The 20,459-nt window shown below is 38.4% G+C and overlaps 2 protein-coding genes across 3 annotated transcripts; both read left to right on the forward strand.

The window, feature by feature from the left end:
• The first annotated feature begins 1,153 nt into the window (after nucleotides 1-1,153).
• ttpal (tocopherol (alpha) transfer protein-like) lies at nucleotides 1,154-4,175 on the forward strand. 2 transcript variants are annotated; one of them, XM_027016469.3, is made up of 5 exons: nucleotides 1,154-1,228; nucleotides 1,741-2,190; nucleotides 2,306-2,499; nucleotides 2,650-2,760; nucleotides 2,875-4,175. In XM_027016469.3, the coding sequence occupies exons 2-5, from the start codon at nucleotides 1,758-1,760 to the stop codon at nucleotides 3,151-3,153; spliced, it is 1,017 nt and encodes a 338-aa protein (XP_026872270.2). In that variant the 5' UTR covers nucleotides 1,154-1,228; nucleotides 1,741-1,757; the 3' UTR covers nucleotides 3,154-4,175. The 2 variants fall into 2 exon arrangements, with proteins under 2 accessions (XP_026872270.2, XP_026872268.2); XM_027016467.3 differs by lacking the exon at nucleotides 1,154-1,228 and adding an exon at nucleotides 1,229-1,336.
• A 362-nt stretch (nucleotides 4,176-4,537) lies between these two features.
• On the forward strand, nucleotides 4,538-19,558 carry pkig (protein kinase (cAMP-dependent, catalytic) inhibitor gamma). The gene is made up of 4 exons (XM_027016499.3): nucleotides 4,538-4,771; nucleotides 12,575-12,701; nucleotides 14,895-15,073; nucleotides 18,825-19,558. Coding segments are annotated over exons 2-4 (267 nt in total). The 5' UTR covers nucleotides 4,538-4,771; nucleotides 12,575-12,699; the 3' UTR covers nucleotides 18,911-19,558.
• The last annotated feature ends 901 nt before the right edge of the window (nucleotides 19,559-20,459 follow it).

Here is a 20,459-nt window from a genome sequence, read left to right on the forward strand (position 1 = left end):
CATAGTGTTAAGATCATCTTAAACGAGAGAGTGCTCAGTGTAATACTTGCTCTCTCATTTAAAGTTGAGTGTTTTACATACTTTTGGGAAACCCAGTCCTGAGCAGGAGTTGTTTTAAATATGGTTAATGAATTATGAAATGTTTGTAGATGTTTAGAAAAATCACCTCTCAGTATCATTAACGTGATGTTCTGGCTTTCTTGATTTTATTGCCTTCTAAACACGTTTATTCGCCTTTTCCTCAAAATGACTTAATTGTCATAACTTAAAAGGGTAACCAAAAATAAAGTCACAGTGCATCACATTATTGAAGTTAAGAAAATAAATCTAAAACCAAAGTATATTTACATAGGAGTATTCCTATAATCTTCAAATCTTTGAAAAATAAGATGATAAAAGTAACAGCCTACGTGGCATAGGATGGTCAAGGAGTTTAGTGCTGGGGGTGTGTATTGGACTGATAAATGTCATAAAACAATTCAAGATAGCTTGAGGGCTTCATTCTTATATCTGCAAAGCTATGTATGAGTCAATACTAAGCTTCCCACTCCACCAAGGCTAATTACTCACAAATCTCCCACCATGAGAGCACTGGGACATGAACAGTCAAGAAGCCATGCTGTAGAGTACACAACCTGACTAAACTTTAACACATGACATGTTAAAATTGTAAAAGATCAAGAAATGTGAACTGACATCTGGCAGAGCACCACTAGCGTGAACTTATTTGTGGCATGCTAAGTGTGACAGAGAATCTGTCTGAGCCAAAACACATATATGGTTTGACTCCTACTGGTTTGATTTCTATGTTTGTGTGGTAATACTTCCACAAGCTTTGTCTACATGCCCAAGTCCCTTTCTGGCATGACCTACCTCTAACTAACGTGTTGCTTGCTTTATGAAGAAGACGCAGGGGTGTGCATTCTTAAAATTTGTTTAGTAATTTCATTCTAATTTTATTTATTCTAAAGTGTATATTTTTTATAAGGAATATTAGTTTTCATCGATGACACTTTGGTTAGCATAATAATAGAAATTAATCTATTAAGCACGAAGGCTTAGTAAACTCTAGATAATTCCTCCAAAGATAAGGATTTCCCCCAACGTGGCAACACCGACCGAAGTGACGAGCCTGACGTAATCGTGTACATGTCACAGGATAACCAATGGCAGAGCGGTCTCTTCCTGTACACGGAACTAATTGAAGATTTGCTGATTTGCTTGACAGGTAGGTTATCGTTTTGTAGCTAGCTACCTAATCGATGTCGTGCAGCTACATTTTATTTTTTTTGCATGTCAGAAGCCGCAGGAATATCAAGAAATCAAGCACTGACATGTATGCGCATTTTGTTATATGTTTTATTTAGCACATAAAATAGCATGCTTCTATGAATATGCAGCTCATATTATAGCGCCGGAAAAGTAAATAAACATACTAGCTATCGTTAGCTACCTAGCTAAGCTAAGTAGGTTAATTAGCTATTTATTTGACCTTTCGCTACCTCTAATTGATTAGCTATATCACATTGATTCTGTTTTCCTAGTCACATATAACAAATCACAACCGAGCAGCAAATTGGAAAATGTGTCTTACTTTAGTCAGTTTCTTTAAAACGTCTAGAATACGTCGTCGTAATCTTTCCCCCTTTCTTTTAGTTAGTTGTTGGTACCTTTTTGGTGCTTTTTGTTGACCTTTATGTTAACTTTATTCATTTAACTACGTTTACCTGCTAATTTCAGACATACACAGGTAGTCCATGGCAGATCGCACTGATACTACTTCTCCGTTGGAACCTGCGGCAGACGTGGGCTTTCCTCCCCCTCCTCCCCCTATCTACTCTTGCACTCTGACCCCAGAGCTGGTGGCCAAGGCACGCGAGGAACTGCAGGAGAAGCCTGAGTGGAGGCTCCGAGATGTGCAGGCGCTGCGCGACATGATCATGAAGGAGCAACCCAATTTGAGAACACGGCTGGATGATGCATTTCTCCTACGTTTCCTTAGAGCCAGGAAGTTTGATTATGACCGGGCCCTGCAGTTGCTCCTGAACTACCACGGCAGCAGGAGAGCCTGGCCTGAGGTGTTCCAAGACCTGAAGCCCTCTACAGTGAAGCATGTACTGGATCTGGGCTTCCTCACTGTCCTCCCGAGGCCAGATCCTCAAGGTCGCTACATCCTGTGCTTAAGGCCAGGTGGGTTAATCCAGTTGTAGAAATAGCAACATTAATTGCTCTAAGATCTTTCAAAGTATATCCTTATATAACGCTCTTTTAAAGTAACTACATTTCTTATATTTGCCTTATACAGGGAGATGGAAACCAAATGACTATCCATTTGTAGACAACATACGGGCCATTTATTTGACACTAGAGAAGCTGATTCAGCCTGAGGAGACCCAAGTGAATGGCATAGTTATTCTAGTGGATTACAATGGAGTTGGCTTGTCTCAAGCCTCCAACCCAGGTCCTCTTCTGTCAAAGAAAGTTGTTGGGATTCTTCAAGTAAGTCCTTAGTTTAGTAGCAGATATGATGAGATGTTTTACTTGTTACAAATTCTTATGGAGCCAGCTGTTTAAAAGATCTTAAAGACATTTTTTTCCTGATCACTTTCATTTTAAGCCAATCACTAATCATCTGATTTTGTATTTCAGGATGGATTTCCAATCAGAATAAAGGCAGTAAATATCATAAATGAGCCTCTAATCTTCAAGGGTATATTTGCAATAATTAAACCTTTTTTGAAAGAGAAGATGGCTGAAAGGGTAATTGAGATTATGTTTCTTGTGATCACATTGTTCCCTCACCATGTTTTTTTTAAAAGAATGCTTGGACATTGTGCTAATTCTTTACCTGAGGTGTCTTTCTCTTTCTTACAGTTTGTCTTGCATGGCTCTGATCTCTCATCGCTGTACCGGGTAATCCCTCGCTCAGTGCTGCCAGAAGAATATGGTGGGATGGCTGGCCATCTAGACATGTCCGTTTGGGCACACACTCTGATGAAGGCTGAGGAGGAGTTTGTGGTTGAGTTCTGCCAGCCTGATCCTCTTGAGGGTGCCGTACTGCCTGACTCCTTGCTCTTTGAGGGTGAGCAGGTTGGGGTTCAGGGTGAGGACTCTTACAGAAGCCTTCGTTCTCAGCTCTACTATTGCTACTGACCTACATCAGCTTTTGTTTATTTTGAAATGTGTCTTTTTTGGTGACTGTAAGGTTCAAAGGTCCATTTTAAATTTCTTAAATGCATAATGATAGCTAAAGAGGTAAGCACTGACTTGCCTTCTTGAGTTAAAGAAATCTTAGGCTAACAGAGTTAGTGTTCAGAGTCAGCATGTTTGTTCATTATTAAATTGCTCTTTTTTTGAATCTTGTAAGAGAATGTGATTTTATCCCATCTGTGAAAAAAAAGACCTATTCCAGTGGTTGTTCTTATGTGTAAGTTGTAGTTTTTTCTTTACTTAAATTATTGTTGCTCACGCAGACTGTTCCAATAGATTTTCCGTTCAAACTAGATTTGTATTCTCTCACCAGGAGAAATACTGTAGTAGTTTTAACTAATTTATATATTGTTACATTTTAACTCTGAAGTAAGGCGCATTTACATATGCTTGTGTTGTTTGCACCTCACAATAACTACAGAATGGCAGTCTGACTAATGTGCATTCATTGTTCTTTCCTTATTAATCTTTTTTGTTTACACTTTGTCATATTCATGCCTTAAAGTTCTGCATTTTACCCTTTATAAGTTCTTTGTGCTTACAGCAATATGTTATAGTTGGTTATTAAAGTTGAATTTGCATCTCCACAAGGCTTTCTTACATGTGGGTTTGACCCTGCAAATTAAATGTAAACACCAGCTAGTAAAGTACCACCTAAACATCATGCTGAATAAACCTTTTGAGCCCAAATATGCTTATATAAAAACCCTGGTTTAAGGGGCCAAAATAACAATTCAATATATGCTGTTTGGACAGGTGTAAATACAGAATAACATTGTTCTAAAAATGTCATTAATCTGACATTTAAATTTAATTTGTTTTTGTCTTGTGCGTGATTTAGTTAGAGGGCACTGAAACACTCTCTTCAAAAAATCTTAACTCGTTCATTGAGTATTTACCAGTAGATGGAGACATTGTACTTGCTTTATGAATGGTTTAAAAAATAAACATGCATTTCGGTTTGCTTTCTGGCTCAGTGCCTTGGTGTGGTCACACTTCGCCAAAACTGAGAAACTTTTGGAGTTTAATGAATACTAATGGTATTGCAAAAACCATTGCATATCCAAATAAACAATGATCTCACCGAGGTTCCAAGCTTTACCTAAAATGTTTTAACTATTTGTCGGGAAGCAGTTTAAAAAAAACCAAAAAAAACCCCAAACAAACAATTGAACTTAATGGTTAAAATAATTTTTTCATGAGCTGACATCCATGTACCCCATTTGCGACAAACACACTTTTTAGTACAAATAGCGGATGCACACGAAGCGGCATGTGCCCATTGGAGAGAGTGAACTGGACATCCGTAAAGCGAGGTGGGATTGGTTGTGGGATAACTCCATTTTGGAAACAGCTGTTCAGGACGGAAACTCGCTCATTGTTTTCAAGGTGTTGTCAAAGAAACGTTGGTCTGACATGTTATTTTCCATCGACATATTCCCCTCATTAAATACATCGAATAACTATAAAATGGTGGAAAGAAAATAGGGCATTTATCTTGAGAACCTAAACAACAGTCGAACGGCGTGGTAACAAGTGGAGAATACTAAGACGAATAAAGGTTAGTCGTTGATGAAATGTTGCATCGATACAAAGATTAATATGCACACACCGCGACATGTAAAAGAAATCGATATGGAAATATCAAGGATTTTTCTTTCAGTATTACAATAGAAGAAATGCAGAAGGTAAGGCTGTCTCATTAGACTTTTGAAAGGACAGACAGAGCAGGCTGATTTAGTGATGTACATTCGCATCCTAAGATAGAGGGGAACAGCTAGCTATAGCATTTTCTACTTTGTAAAGCAGACGACGTTAGTATGATCACACTACCCTGCGCAGATATGTATATATACCGTATTGTAGGGTTTTGCTGAATGTTAGCTAATATTTAAGAGCATATTAAAGAAAGGTTAACCTAAGAGCATGTTAGAATTCATTCTGAATTCTTTTGAACTTGCGCTAAGTCAATGTCCGTGTAGGCCTTTTGTAACTTCTCAAAAAGTTTTCGTGTCTTGAGCTAACTTGATATCGAAGATATCCCAAATAGAATTTGAACATGTTTTTGTGACATTGCTTGAAACCCAAGGGAAATAGTGAGTGTCCTTTAGGTGGTGATATCTTGGTGCCCTCTCTGTTCACTTCAAGAAGGACATAATTCTGTGTGCAACTCGTGGGAATACCATGTTTCACGTGACCACTAAGTAGCGACCATTAGGAGGTGTCCTTCTGCTTCGAGGCAGTTTAGAAGTGAACAAATATATGTAAAACATTGGTAATCTGAATAAATAAAAATATTGTTAATTTGTTGAAATTGTAGTTTACATTAAAAGTAGAAGTAAAAACTTATACAAAAGCTTTATCCACATGACATTATCACACATTTTATGCAAAGAAGATGAAAAGCAGATAGCCAGTGGAATGGCTGGTTGTCAAAAGTTTCATTGTTTATTTATTTTTAAATTAGATATATCTGCATTGTTTTGTTTGAATGTAAAATAAGAGAAAGTATTTTATTATTCTGAGGGTAAATAGTTGTTATTTATGCATTTTGCAGAGACAATGAATTCAACAAGATGAATGATTACATAACAGTATTATGTAAAATGAACAATATCATGAAAATGGTAAATCCTGTGTGAATCTCACAGATGATGCCAATTAGAGGTTAGTTTTTTTTTGTTTTGTTTTTCCTGAAGCAGAAACGGTGCTGCCAGCCATTGTTGAAGGGTGTAATATTAATCCTATTTTTTGTTTATAAAGACCTACATTGCCAAGTCATTTTTTAAAATCTAATTTGGCTTTGTGTGCTATCAGACCTGTTAATGTTGAGTTACACTTGAGGCGCTCAGCTAGAGCTGCTGAGTAAATTGAATGAAATGAACACAGGCATGGTTAAGTTTGTATGGATTTGCCTAGCCAGTCTGTCCTCTCTTCTAACTTGGAGCAAATCAAATCACTTTACGCCCACATCCTTTCCGATCAGTGGGAGAGAATAGAGCTGCAGCTGGGTGAGAGAAGCTTATGGCTGAGGGCATGAGCATCTCTCTCTATCCCTTTTCACAAACACAGAAGTTGATGGCACCAGTTTTTCTTCTTTTTCTTCCTTTCGCCAACTTATAATCATTCCGGCTCTTGGATATCTTTGTACTACATTACCTGGATTTGGCATGAATTTGGTAAGTACTAAAACCCAAGAATATTGCTGATTGGTTGTGGTCAGTAATACTGAAAGTGAGTCTTTGGTCAGAATAAAGCAATAAAAGAACATGTGGCTCCTCCTGGTTGCTTCTAAAAGCTGAATAGTCTAGCATTGCTCACCCAGTGTGTTACTTTGTGCTTTTTGGGGTTTTGTTATGCATTTTGTTATGTTAGTCTCAGTGAAAAGTCTTCAGCCTTCTGCTGGTCACTTTCCATGAACTACTTTGATGGACCCAGCTGAAGAGTTGTGTGGTAACCTGCAACTGAAATTCACAGAATTCCCTGAATTGATCTTTTCCTCCACTCTGTGTGTATAGTAGCTGGGTAGAGGTTCTATCCATGCTGAACTACATTCAGTATCCTCTGGGTGCTGACCTTCACCTAAGCTTTCAGAATATTTCAGGAAAATATTCAGGAATCCAAGACCTAAACACCATGCACAATTTTGGATTTTCATGTGAACCTCAAGGCCTCAAGAGTAAGCATTATATGCAGCTGTGTTCTTGTCCTTTCCCCCAACTGTGCACGTCCGTCACACAGCGGTGTGGCCCCTCCCACTCTTTTTTATGCTCCCCCTCTGTGGTGCCGCAGCATCAGGACATCCCACCTGCTTCATGTTAGATGGTGCGTGACCTGCCACAGAAACGGACAGCAACAAAAAATAGTGAGCTAGGCCAAGTTCTGCCCTTCGCTTTGCAGCAGTGAAGCAGTTTCCAAAGCCACTTTACATGTCTTAAAAACAACAGGTCTCAATTAGAACGTGTTGTGGTGGGTGGGATCATAAATATGTTTTAGCATTAGTTATGTACAGTTGCTTATGTGTATTCAACTCAGTTATTTGATGTCAGGACAGTAATAATGGCACTAATATTTAATGCACACATTGTTAATTGTTTTAGATAGATATTGACAGACCCAGCCTTTTCAATCTGCCATCTTTTATGGAGGCAAATTCTGTTCTGTTCTTGTACATGACAAAAAAAGACATTTGTGTTTACCTTTGCTATGATGTAACTGAAACAGGGTTGTTTATGGATATATAAGAAGATATATTTGAGCCAAATATAAGAAAATTATGAGAGGGCAATTGGTGCCAGATGTATTGTATTTTAATATTATATTCACAGCACAATTCTTACATAAGAAGCAGCGCAAAGTGCTTCACAGAAACAGTAAGGCAACATAAATGAAACTGTGAATAATATAGTATAGGGACATAAACAATGTGTGTTTAATATTAAAGGAAATGTAAAACAAAATTCATCCTTGAAATCGAGGCTTCTTAGACTTGTGATTGGCTTAAACATGCCAAAATAGCTCAGGCAAGGCTTGCACTCCCTGTAGAAAGCTCATTATTATTTAATACTTGATCTGAAATCAAAAGGTTTAATGGGCTCCACTTTTCTGTCTGAACTATCAGTTCGTGCATTAGTAAAAGGGTGACTGGCACAGACCTTGATCTCATTCATCTTTTTAAATTGTTGAGGCTTTGTTGTAGGAGGTAGTGTTCTGTTTAGAAACCCTAAAATGTTGAGTTTTGTGATGGAGTTCTGCATCAGTTCAAAGTATCAGTTCATTGTTTTCATTGTAAAGACACAGCCTTTTGCTCAGGTTCTATAGGGAATCAAATACCCTATTGAAATTTATCAAAATGACTCTTATTTAGCCCTTTGTCATCTACATCCTCTGTAGTGTTTGTCTTCCACCACTTATACCAAACCACAGTTGGCAGTTAAATAACAATTATTCCAAGTTGGACTTCTTGGTAATGAAGCTCCAGATCAGAACTCTAATTTACTTGTGTGATTACCAAGAAATGAATCCCAGAAATGAAATCCTCTTTGCCCTTAACAAATGTACGATTTGTACTGTATTAGGCAGATTTGCTTCTATCCAGTCTAATGATTTTATCTTCCCATCATCCTGTATTAGTTGTAAGTTACATTGACCACACTAGCACACTCTTTGAAGGAAGCAACTGTAGTGTAACTATAGTTTAGTAAAGGAAGCTACAGTTAAGCAGCTAAACCTTAACAAAAGAAAGACATTTATCCAGTTTAAAAACTGCTCCAAGCATTCGTTACCATAATACACGCACTTCTTATTGTTAATGAACATTTACTTTGAAGATGTAGTATATGAATATAACTAGATATTTTTACTTTGTGGACCTTTTAGTGCACTTTAGAAGATAGCATGCGAGTCATGTATGGGTGAACCTCAGTAATTCCATCTTGATCCAAGTGTAACAGTAAACCTGTAAACAGCCACTCCTCCATCCTGCCTGACTTCACCATACCAGTTTATCTTCTACTACAGTACCTAGCATTTTTAAAAAAGCACTGTGATGAGTGCAGTGTTACTTTTATTAGAGTGATGCAGTCAAAATATTTTACAGGAAATTAATGTACTAACAGAATTTTTTGTATGACTTTTTAGTTTTGTTGTTGGTTTATTTTTTTATGCAAAGTCTGGTCTTGGCACTAATCCAGAGATAAATACTTATACTAAGGTGGTGAGGGTGGGGTGTTATGAAATATCTGCATGAGAGTGTTACCTTTACATATAGAAAGGTCTGTTACAGTACTCACCAGAGAGTTACCAATTAAAAGCATTGGCAGTAGCACAGCGGAAAGAGGGAGGTGTTGAAACCCGAAGCGTCTGTCACTTGCCACCACTTCAGTATAAAGCAAAGGATTGCTTCGTGTTGTGTGTGAGAAAATGTGCAAATGTTCAGAAATATGGAGATTTGTTCCTCAAAAAGAAGAAGGATATGTAGAAGCTTTGAATGGCTGTTATTTGAATTGCATCTTAAAATGAAAGACACTGAACAGCAGTGCTAGTCTGACCAGAGATGCATGAACACCTGTAGTGGGCTGGCATTCTCAAATGGGCAGCTGTTTATAGGAGGGGAGCAGAAAGCAACTACTCTTTCAAATAAGTGCTGGCTTATGCAAGAGTGAATAGGGTAGTCTTGGAGTCTGTGCACTTATCTTAAGAGCAACTAAATGGATTGCTGTCTTTAGGCTGGCCAGTCTATTCAACTTGATTATGGGCAGCTCTCACATATCTAATGCTTGCTTGATAAAGTAGTGGCAATATTATCAAGTGCTCTCTCTCTCTCTCTCTATCTATCTTTGTATAAACTTTTATATCATTATTCTTCTACTCTAAGGGGGCATCATAGTTTGAGGACATTTGAAATATGGTAGTGCTTGCCTTTTTTGCCTTTTCAAACTCATCCATTTTAATGAATTTGTAAATGTCTCTGTTCAAAATGAAAATTAAATAAAAAAAAAAAACATTGTATGTTGTTTAGCTCATAGCCTTTTGAGTAGGCTTCTTCATAAAAGACTATATATTCATGTTATAGTAACTGTAGCACTATATGAAAATGGCTGCTGGATTTTTCCAGACATGCAGGATGTTTTCTTAGGAGATCTTTGATGAAAATTGTCTCTGGTACTTTTAAAGGTTTGTCTGGTACCACTGTTGCTAAAAACAGGCTCGTGGTCTGGTATTGCTGAAGAGAAAAAAGAAGTTTTAAAAGTTTGCACTGTAATTACTGTGGCCTTGGTAACAGTTGGGCCCTTGGCATGAAAGTAATTCATGATGACCTGTTTGCCATGATAGAGAAGTTTGTTTAAAAAAAAAAACTTGTTTGACCGATCTAATGAGGAACACGGTTTTAATGATCCCCTGAATGGTGCGTTGAAGCATTCATTTAACATATCTAAATGATATGTTTTCATTATGTGCAGAAAAGCACCAAGTGCCCCAATGAGACTTCAGCAGCAGTAGAAATCTACTCCATTCCTAATGACTCAATGATCATAGCTGCTGGTTCATATTCCTCCATTGACCTCCCTGGCCTTTGTTCATAACATCGCTGAGAGCTCCTGTTACTCATTGTTCAGAAGGCCTTTATTCATAAGTCAACAATAAATGCCACAGTGGAGGCTCTTAATGGAGTCTGTTTGGTCGAGATATAAACCATCCCTATACTGCACCTGGAAAATTTTTTTATATTTTGCATTATGTTTATGGCCAAGTGGCAAAGCTAACATGATTTGACAGCAGCTACCACTGAGAGTGACTTTCACATTGGTGGAACATTGGTAGGTTATCTCTGTTATCTGAAGCTTAAAATCAGAATGTGTGGAAATCTGTGCACTTCTAACATTCTGGTACAAGGCAGAGCTTCTGGGCTACTGTCTCTTAGAATGAGTTCCTCATGCTGTTTTGATTCAATAAGTTTATTTGAAATTAAGGGAGATTTTGTCTCATCTGGCCTAATATCTTCCTGAGTAGAAGAGACAATTTCCTACTCTGCCACTAATGTGTTTAGAAGAGGTAGTTGGTAACCACAATGTGTTAAATTTGAATAATTAAAAAATCTAAATGGGAAGTGCGCTGTGACTCTTTGAGATGACTAATCCAAAAGGGAATCCACTATGAGGAGAATGTGCATAACAATCATGCAATCTTCCCAGATGGTGCATACAGTGTCTGTATTAATCATATTAGTCATATAATCTATATATACTTATACTTTCTTGCAAGCAATGTTAATGTTAAAAAGATTTGTTAGGGCTCTCTGGGATAAGGATAACTGCATTAAATTCCAACCTCTCTGTCTTACATGGACTGCATTTCGACTAGAGATCATGTGGGTAATGTGATGTGTTTTGACCATACTGATCAATGGCAGAATCAACACTTCCTTAAAAAGGAACAGCATCTCTGGAATATGGAGTGACTTTAACAGTTTATTACATATATAAGAGGGTGGACAGGGCTCTTTTAAAGGCTCTTTTTAACCTTAGTGAATTTTCATATAACTTTAGACTCATCAGGCAGATCAAAACAAAAAGCACATTTGTGAGCCCCGTATTTTAACCCACATTCCCTCTCCCTCCTTGAGTCCAAATGGGAAAATGGTAGCTCTTTGGTTGAGGTTTTGACTAAGGGTTGCCCCAGAGACCAAGCTAAGCTGCTGTATTTCAGACTGATGGTGGAGGATGTTTTTTACCCATTTATGGAGATGACAGATGGGCCAGAGTTTTCCATACATCCTGCATTTACTGGTCTCATGCACACTATTTAAACATTCTTTGCTCATATCCAACTGCCCTTGGACACTAAAATATATGAACCATGGTTCTCTTATAACACAGCAAATGTAACCTTTTCTGGCACATCTCAGGCCATCTTATGCTGTATGGCGTTGAGTGTGAATACAAAGTAGTTCATGTTAAGTTCTGTGCTTTGTGCCATTGTGGGTATAAGTGAAATGCCCGTGAAAGCTGAAGCTGCTCACTTTCTTGTGGGTGGGGTGTTATTGTCAGTGCTGAATGCACACACCTGTTACAAGGCTTCTGCTGCCCACTGCAGCCACAGCCACCTCCGATGTCCTCTCCCGGTCTCCCTCCTCGGCACAGAGCTCCATTTCATTAAACTGGTGCACATCGGATTACAACAGTGAGAGATGCTGTAAACGCACTGAATTAAAAGCAGATAGGAAACACACAGGTGTCAAATGTTGAAAATTTGAGCCAAACAATACAGTCCCACCCCCACTGCTTTGAAGTCAAACCATGGCTATATTTAGACCACTTGTTTTGCTTATTTTTGCCTGAAGATTTTAGAAAACAGGCTAAAGTATTTCACATGTGACGGTGGTGATGTGTAGGAGCTATTTCTGATGAATTTTGGTGAGAAATAAATATGTAGAGTTGTTAAAATTAATTAAAATTCAAAATATGCACAATATATGGCTGTACCCTAAAGAGCACTGCATTATAATTGGCCTCCTTTAATTTTATGGAAAACATCAAGCCAACAGAGAATTCATCTGGGCAGAGACCTCTTAAAGGGGCAGACCTATTTTTCTTTACAATTAATCTCCTGTTGTTTTGTTAGCATTGCCTTTTAATAGAAGAGACATACTGTAGTACATTTAATATGTTAAAAAATAGGTTTACACTTAATTGCATCAGGCTTTGCTACAGTCAAATTGCACCCAATCATTTATTGTCTGGTGAAAATACCATTTATATGGACTCATTCTTGCCGGTTGTCTTAAAACTGAGCAGATTGTGTTTGTTGCAGAGTTCACCTTTAAAAGAGGTCAGGAAGCCCTACACATGTTATTTTCCCCCAGGTTCAGCTCTATTGGCTTTCTGTGGCTCACGGGTTTCTCCACTGGTGAGCATTGTGCTATCTGGCGGAGCTGCTTTGAATTCCACACTCTTCAAACTCATGTGAAGGAACTCTGAATGCTACCACATGTGAGTGAGGTCACTGAAAATGAGTGGCAAGTCTTTCACTGTAATAAATATAGGAGATGTTCTTGTTCTCAAAGTTTCTTTCTTGTCCTGAGATTAGGAATATCAGGAAAACGCCACCGGCATTATCATTAGGATTTTAAAAGGCAAGATCTAATAAAAACAGGCATCAAGTGGAGCAGCCAGTGGTCCCCCAAAAACTGTTAAACGAGAGTGAACAAACAGATGGGGCAAAAGACTGCCAAGTAATTGTGTTTTAAATGTGATTGACTTGCAAAATAGCGCCTAATAATGTTAGGGAATTATCACACAATTATTCAAATGTGTATATTGATAAGTTTACTGTAACAATTGTAATTTCTAATAATTGCAGCAATTGTAATTTCTTATAATTCAGCTGAATTTAGTCAGTTCTGCAATTAGTCCTTGCATAAGAAATTAAACAAATGATTTGGGCCAAAATAATGGACTCATGTAAAACAAATCATGGTAAAATTTATATAAAATTGAACACAGTGAAATGCAACAAATATCCAGCAAACATCCTTATGTTCACCATGCTACATCCTCCATTCATCATGCTGTTTTCCAAAGTTTACACTTCCTGAAGTTGGCTAAGCAAGGAAAAACTGCTAAGATAGTTGTTTGGCATTAGATGAGATGCCTGTGTTACCTGCTAATATAATTGGTTGGCATTAGGTTAGATCCCTGTGTGTAACAGGCTTATATCTTCACAGCAGCAGATGTTTACTTTCTCTCTCACACATACATACACACACAAATTGTCATCACTCTCAGGAAATTACTAATTGCTTAATCCGATCGGATAGAATCAAGTCAGACAAAACAAAATTGCTTTTGAATCAGGGTGCCAGTAACTGAATCATATGTCTTGATTGAGTTCATCATTGAGTTGATGTTCATATGGTTCCCCACCCCAATAATGATAAATGTTTTGACCATTTTTTAATTGAAGTCATTAGCTGAAAGAATGCCTTGGATGAGTCATAGTGATAACACACAACACTGGGGAAAACTTGTTAGGATGGTTTGCTTATTCAGCAGAGATTTCAGTGATTTGTTAGAGAATTAATTGCAGCTGATGTACTCTATAAGAATGTTTTTTAGACTTATGTAATGAGCACTAGCCAATTATATACATCACAACAATGTGGGCATCATTTGTAAGTTCACATGTATATTATTGTATTTAGTCAGAAGTATTGGGTCTATAATGCATTGTAGTTAGCAAGAGTAATGGTGTGTAAGTTCTATGTACATATAAACTTACATGTTCTTATATATATATATAGATATATATATAATATAAAAAAATCACATCTCAGATGAGTAATTACCTTTACTGCTCCTTCTGCTTTAGAAACAAATTTAGTGTTATTACATTACATTTCACCGATTGTGTGTACTTGATGTGTGGATCATGTCTCCCTCTCTCTATTTAATTTCCTTGGAACATTCCTTGGTATTCTTTTATTCACTCTTCTTCCTGTTCCTGCGGTCTGCTTGTCTGAGCCAGGCCCACTGTGCAGCACTGTTGTTGCTGATGAAATCCCTGACCCACTTTAATGTAGGCCGAGAAGAAGCACAAAGGGAGGGTGAATAGCTAATATGCACAAATCACTAATTCCTACACACCCTGACTTGAAAGCAGTTTGATGTACTTAATACAACATAAAAGCTGTTGCAAAGCACTGAACAGATAATGTGTTTCCTGTTTTTATTCATCACTTATTAGTTTTTATCTCTCATTTGCTATAAGGCTGCAGTTGGAAACACACTGTCAAATAAAATGCCCTGAGTACAAAGCCAGTGAAAATTTGAAGAAAATGTTAGAACATTTTGTGAAGGTAGGCTAGGTGGTCTCATATAAATGTTTCTGCCACTGTTATAATTAGGCCATGAAATGAGTTCAGGAGCTGATTCTATTAACTTAAGTGCAGAAATAGAACCTCTGGAGCAATAATTACTCTAATTTTTCAAGTAACGTTCTTTCATGGATTTTAAGGAACTGGAGGGCTCGGGCAGATTCAATTAGCCTAACGTAAATATCTCTACTTGCCACTTTACTGGGTGTTGTATTCATCGGGCCCATGTAAAATAACATATTTGTATGTAGCTAAGTAGTATTGAGGTAATCAGTCATTCTCTTTGTGTGTGTCTCTGTTCCTCTTGCAGGTGGAATGAGAAGGCAGGTCATGGGCAGATGATGGATGTTGAGTCATCATACTCAGATTTCATTACTTGTGATCGCACAGGACGGAGAAATGCAGTGCCAGACATTAAGGGAGAAGGAGCAGTGGTGGGCACAGGTGAACTAACCAAAGACATGGCTCAGATGGCGCTGAAGAAAGGAGGTAGATCTGCTTCTGATAAATGTCTTCTCTGTGTGTGTACATGTATGTATGTATGTATGTAGTGCTTTGAGATGTACCAAATATGAACAAGGTCAATCTGTTCATTTCCTCTTCTGACAAGAGAAGTTCCTTTCACTATTGTGTGGTCCACTCAGTAAGGGAAGGGGCTGAATATGTTTCTGCATATGTTAGTAAGCCATGTTATCACTATCACTCAAGTGCTGGCAAGTAGCAGTGTAGGATGCATTTAAAAATATCTAGTGTATTTTGATTATTCTGTTTTGTGAAGAGAATAATCTATTCAGACATTTGAAAAACACAGAACAGTGATTGAACAGAAATACAATCAAGAAAGTTAGCTACATAAACGCAGGAGAAAAGGGCACTGGGGAACTAAACAACAGAAGTACGTTTTCTTATCTCAACAAGCCTAGGACAGCTAGCAGCTATGAAAACAAAACACAAAAGCAGGCTAAGGAAAATACAACATGGAATACAGGGAAATACAAGGTACTGGAAGGACTGGAATATGAAAAGCTGCAAACCTTTCCCAAGGGAGAGGTGAAGTGCTGTTCGAAGACCTAGCAGAGGATCGAGGCTTAAACAGCAGAGCTTAAGAGCAAGTAATGAGAGCCAGGCATTCATACTCAGGCAAGATGGAGTTTTGAGATTACATTGCCAAGGCTGTGGGGCTGGTCGGTAGAGAAAGAGTGGTTGGCTTGCTGGCTGGAACCCAGACATCCCTTCCCAGGAGCTGCTCCTGAGGCTGCCTGGTCCTGTCTCCTCAGATGACCATGGGCCCTAGGCTCTGGCTGGTCAGGTCGGTGCCGATGGAAGTCAATCAACAGAAGGGGATCCAGAACGTCTTCGGGAGGAACCCATGAACACTCTTCTGGACCGTAACACTCCTAGTCAACCAGATACTGGAGCTGTCCATCTCTCTTGTGGGAGTCCAGACAACTTCTTGGAGGGCAAATCAAAATTCAGATTCTTGGTGGATAGCCATACCCTCTCTCCAGGTCTGTAAACTGGGTCCTTCGTGCGGTGGCAATCAGTCTGTTTTCTGTTGTCTGAGAGCCCTATCCAGATGTATATGAGCAGACTCGCTTCGCCAACTCCATTCATCCTCTACCGGTACTTCTAAGTTGGCTGGGATCTAGGGGACCCAAGGTGATTGGTGTCCTGAAAAGGTACTGAAAGGGTTATAACTGAAGAATATTGAACAAGAATGTTCTCGGGATATTTGGCCCAAGGGAGTAATTTGTACCAGTCACCCTGGTGGTCTGCGCCATAACTATGCAGGTCATGGCTAAATTCCTGGTTGAGTCACTTCACTTGGCTGTTGGCTTTGGCAGTCTGGTAAGCTGTGGGGAATCCTGGGAGAGGGAACAGACAACATCCTTTGGAAAACTGTTCCACCACCACCAGTGTTGTTGTGTTACCTTCAGATTGTGCGAGGTCACTGACTAAGTCAGGTGTGTCCAGGGTGGTTGAAGTTTGCCAGCCACTAATTGTCAGCGAATCTTAGACTAAGCACATATTATACAATGTAGGTCTTCTCAAACTTCTAGATGAGAGCATGAAGACTGAACCACCAATAGCGATCTAAAAGCAGTTGAACGGTTCTTGTTACTCCTGGATTACTGGTAGCATTGGCAGTATTTGCCTATGCACCTCGGAACATGCACCTTGTTTGGTGGCCTGTCACTGGGACCAGGGTTACCAGCTGCTCTACTGGAAATCTCATCATCTCTGAGGACTGGAGTGACCAAGTAGGTGGGCTTGTTTCTTAGGCTGATTGTTCAGGGTTATGGTGTCTTGATAGGGCATCAGTCTTCCCAATTTTTGGAGCTGGGTCTGTAAGAAATTGTGAACTGAAACCATGTGAAGAAAAGCCCACCTGGATTGGCATTATGGAGATGAGGCCATTGCCACATGACTTGCACCTTGCCTTCCTCCGTGTGTACACCTTCTACTGTGATCACATACACAGACAGGTGTAACTGGCAGCAATCTTGCCAACAATCTTGTTCCAGCAATCTTGCCAACACCAACCTCACATGACCAATATGCTCCTTTATAACCACAATTTCTGAGTTTTAGAAAGGAGAAACTTGGACAAACAATGAATTTTGTAACTGAAATCTCCACCATTCATTACATTTCTATTATTTCTGTGGTTTGGAGATCTTGGAATCATGGGAAGGAACAGGAAGTTGACTCGCCTTGCCTTGATCCACAGATGGAACTGATTCTGAGACAGCCAGTAGCTGGTTTAGAGACTGAACCAGAGTGAGTTGATTAGTTTGTTGTACCTGCTGTGTGAGCTATTTGTTAGAGTTGGGAGATCTGCTGTTGTAGTGTATGGATAAATTGGCTGATTCTATCTGAGAGTTAACTGCAGTACCTAAAGCATCTTTTGGAAGTTGCCACACCATTCTGTGACGACGGGAGACCGGTAGACAAGGATGCACACTGCAGCAGGTTTAATTTGAAAATCAGCAGTGAATTAACAGAGACAATCAAGAAACTTAGTTTATAAGCACAGAAGTAAAAAGGCACTGGGACCTTAACAAGACAACTAGAGACAAAAACTACAGAGTATAAGAACATGGTAGGCTAGCTAAGAAAACCAAGCACAAAGGTAGGCTAAGAAAGATGGAGTCATGCAGTGCTGTGTGAAGAGCTGGCAGAGCTTTGAAGATTAAAGAGGAGAGCAGGAAATTATCCAAATCTATTTGAGATTAAAATTATTCCAAATTAAATTACTTGATGGGTATTTGGGGATAGTGCTTAAGTAGTCCACCACATAAATATGTAAATGAAAATAAATTAGCAATATCATATGTGTAATATATGTATTTCATGTGTATATATATTGTTAATAGGCTTGTTCAGTACTAGCAATTTGCAGGTTCTCTCTCCTAAGAGCATAATCCTCTCAAGTATAATTTTTTATATATTTATACTTTTTTTAATATAGTATTTTTATATATAAGCACACATGACCTTGGTGATCAGAGCTTGGAACAATCCATACTTCCTTAACCATTTCCTAACTGCATGGAATCAGTTCCACACCTGTGAATGGTGAACTGGGCAACACGCTTGTCTCTGTTGGATTCTTTCTTTTGTTAAGCTTGCTGTTGTTGAAGTTATGAAGAATCTTTTGACCCATACTGTTGATTTGCAAGTCAGCATTATTGATGACCTGTTGCATTCAAGAAAGCAAACATGCCTGGTTTTAATAATGTCTATAATGAGGAAATATCAGTTTCTTTCTCACAGTCTTATTAAATAATAATCTTGTCAGGAATTTCCCAGCAACCATTTTAGACTGAAGGCTTTACAGTGGGGCTTAGTGCTGTTTTCTCAGATAACTTCCTAATGTGATCACTTCCTGGCCACTAATAGGCATACTACAAGCTTAAAGGATGAAGTTTTGTTAATAGAAGTATTTATACATTTTATTAATATAATTTAAGAATAAACATTACCATAATCAACCATGGTAGCAATATGGATTTATATGGAAACAATAAAGCAATAAGAGTCTGTTATTTCACAAATATTGTTTTGCCTTTTGATTAAATACATGCAAAACACGGTACTTATGTCTTCACATATTTGTCCAAAACCCTAAGAACTTTCTCAATTAATACCTGTCAGATAGTGTCATATCAAAAACAGTCAGCAAAGATGCAGCTATGCAGATAGAAGTGCGCTGATGTAATTAAGGTTTGTGCTCCAGAGGTAGATGCTGCCGGGACTTCTCCCCCCGAGGCAGAGACATCAGGGAGCCTGGAACAGGAGCAGAGTAAAGAGCAAGTGTCTTAAAGATGGCGCATACAAGAGAGAAGATAAGAGGAGCACCCAACCCGCAACTGCCACTTTCTCTGCCATTGCCAACTCGTCAGACTAGCAGAAACAAGGAGCTGTTCCCACAGGAGGCCCCACCTCTAGCCATGTGCTGATATATACTCTAGAGACTCTGTCCTGGAGACATCACTACACAGAATGGATTTGTTACTACCACAGACTCCATTTTGAGGTCCCAAGAAGTTTGACAGGGTTGTATTGTCATTCCTAAGAAGAAGCGTGTTTTTGACACCTTTTCATTCTAATACTGAATACATTTTATGGGATTTATGGGAAATATGAAACTCTGGGCACAGAAGTTATATATGCTATCAGTCCAAGAAGAACAAAATGCAGCTGTTTGATATGCTGAGAAAAATTCACTTTGACATTTTTTATAGTAACAGGTGTAGTTGTAACAGAATGGAATAAAAAAAAAAATACTATTTATTTCCTAATTTAGGTCAATGGAATAGTATTTCTATGTGACATTATATACTTTAAAGTGTATGTAACATAATTAACGATATTTATATAGTATGAGTTAAAGCTTTTTGCCCACTAAATGCCATGAATTTGTTTCCTTTTTGTATTGCAAGTACCTCAGAATAAATGGCAGTGACATTATTGCTGTGCTTAATGTGTTGCATATGGTAATGTGCTCACACTACAGAAATATGTTGCATACCATATATGGGTAAATGAAGGTATATTCCTATTATTTCATATTAATCATTCATATTAAACATTCATATCAATCATTAGGTAACATATGTGCCTTGAGATGTCTGTGGCATTTTTTAACATGGGATGTTATACTAGATAAAAATTATTGCTTCCTTTGTGGCTTTGGAGTGGATTCCTGTTTTTGAGTGCTTTAGAATAATTGCAGACTAAAATGTGGAACATGTAATTAGGCATGTAATGGGGGGCTTTGGTGCCAGCATCTGACACTACCAGTAATTATAAAAGAATTTTTGAGGCTGCATGAACATTCTTTTTCTGGCTGCTCTTGTACCATTAATAATATAAAACTCTCTTGGTTCTTATTTCATTTTGACTGATGTGTCATGAGAGACAGACCAGCTAGGACTGATATGAACAACTCCTATAGAAAGATCCTTATAAGAAGTGGTTATTCATGCATTTTTTGCTACAGATATATGAAGACCTTCTAACAGTAATGAGACTGAATTATCTCATAAAGCTCTAATGTAATGGAAATCCCTTAAAGGAACAGACTGTTCACTTTGGCCAGAAAACCTAACAAGCCAAAGAATGTGTAGGATCTGTCTGTTTTGCTCAGATTAACTTGTCAAACCATAATCCAAATTAGCAATTTAGTCTCAGCCCAGTCAACCCATACAGGGTATGTGTTTATAGGAGGGATCTCTGTGGTGACGTGTTTAGGAGGTAGCGTTTAGAAGAATTTGTGTTCAGTTTTTGTTCTTTCAAATTTAGGAAAAGGGCACAAAGCAGTCTTGCCGTTACAATGACAGCCAGCATGTCAAACCACACATGTTTGAGG

The sequence above is a fragment of the Electrophorus electricus genome, chromosome 21 (assembly GCF_041902795.1).
Source record: "Electrophorus electricus isolate QZ-2024a chromosome 21, ASM4190279v1, whole genome shotgun sequence".
Lineage (NCBI taxonomy): Eukaryota > Metazoa > Chordata > Actinopteri > Gymnotiformes > Gymnotidae > Electrophorus > Electrophorus electricus.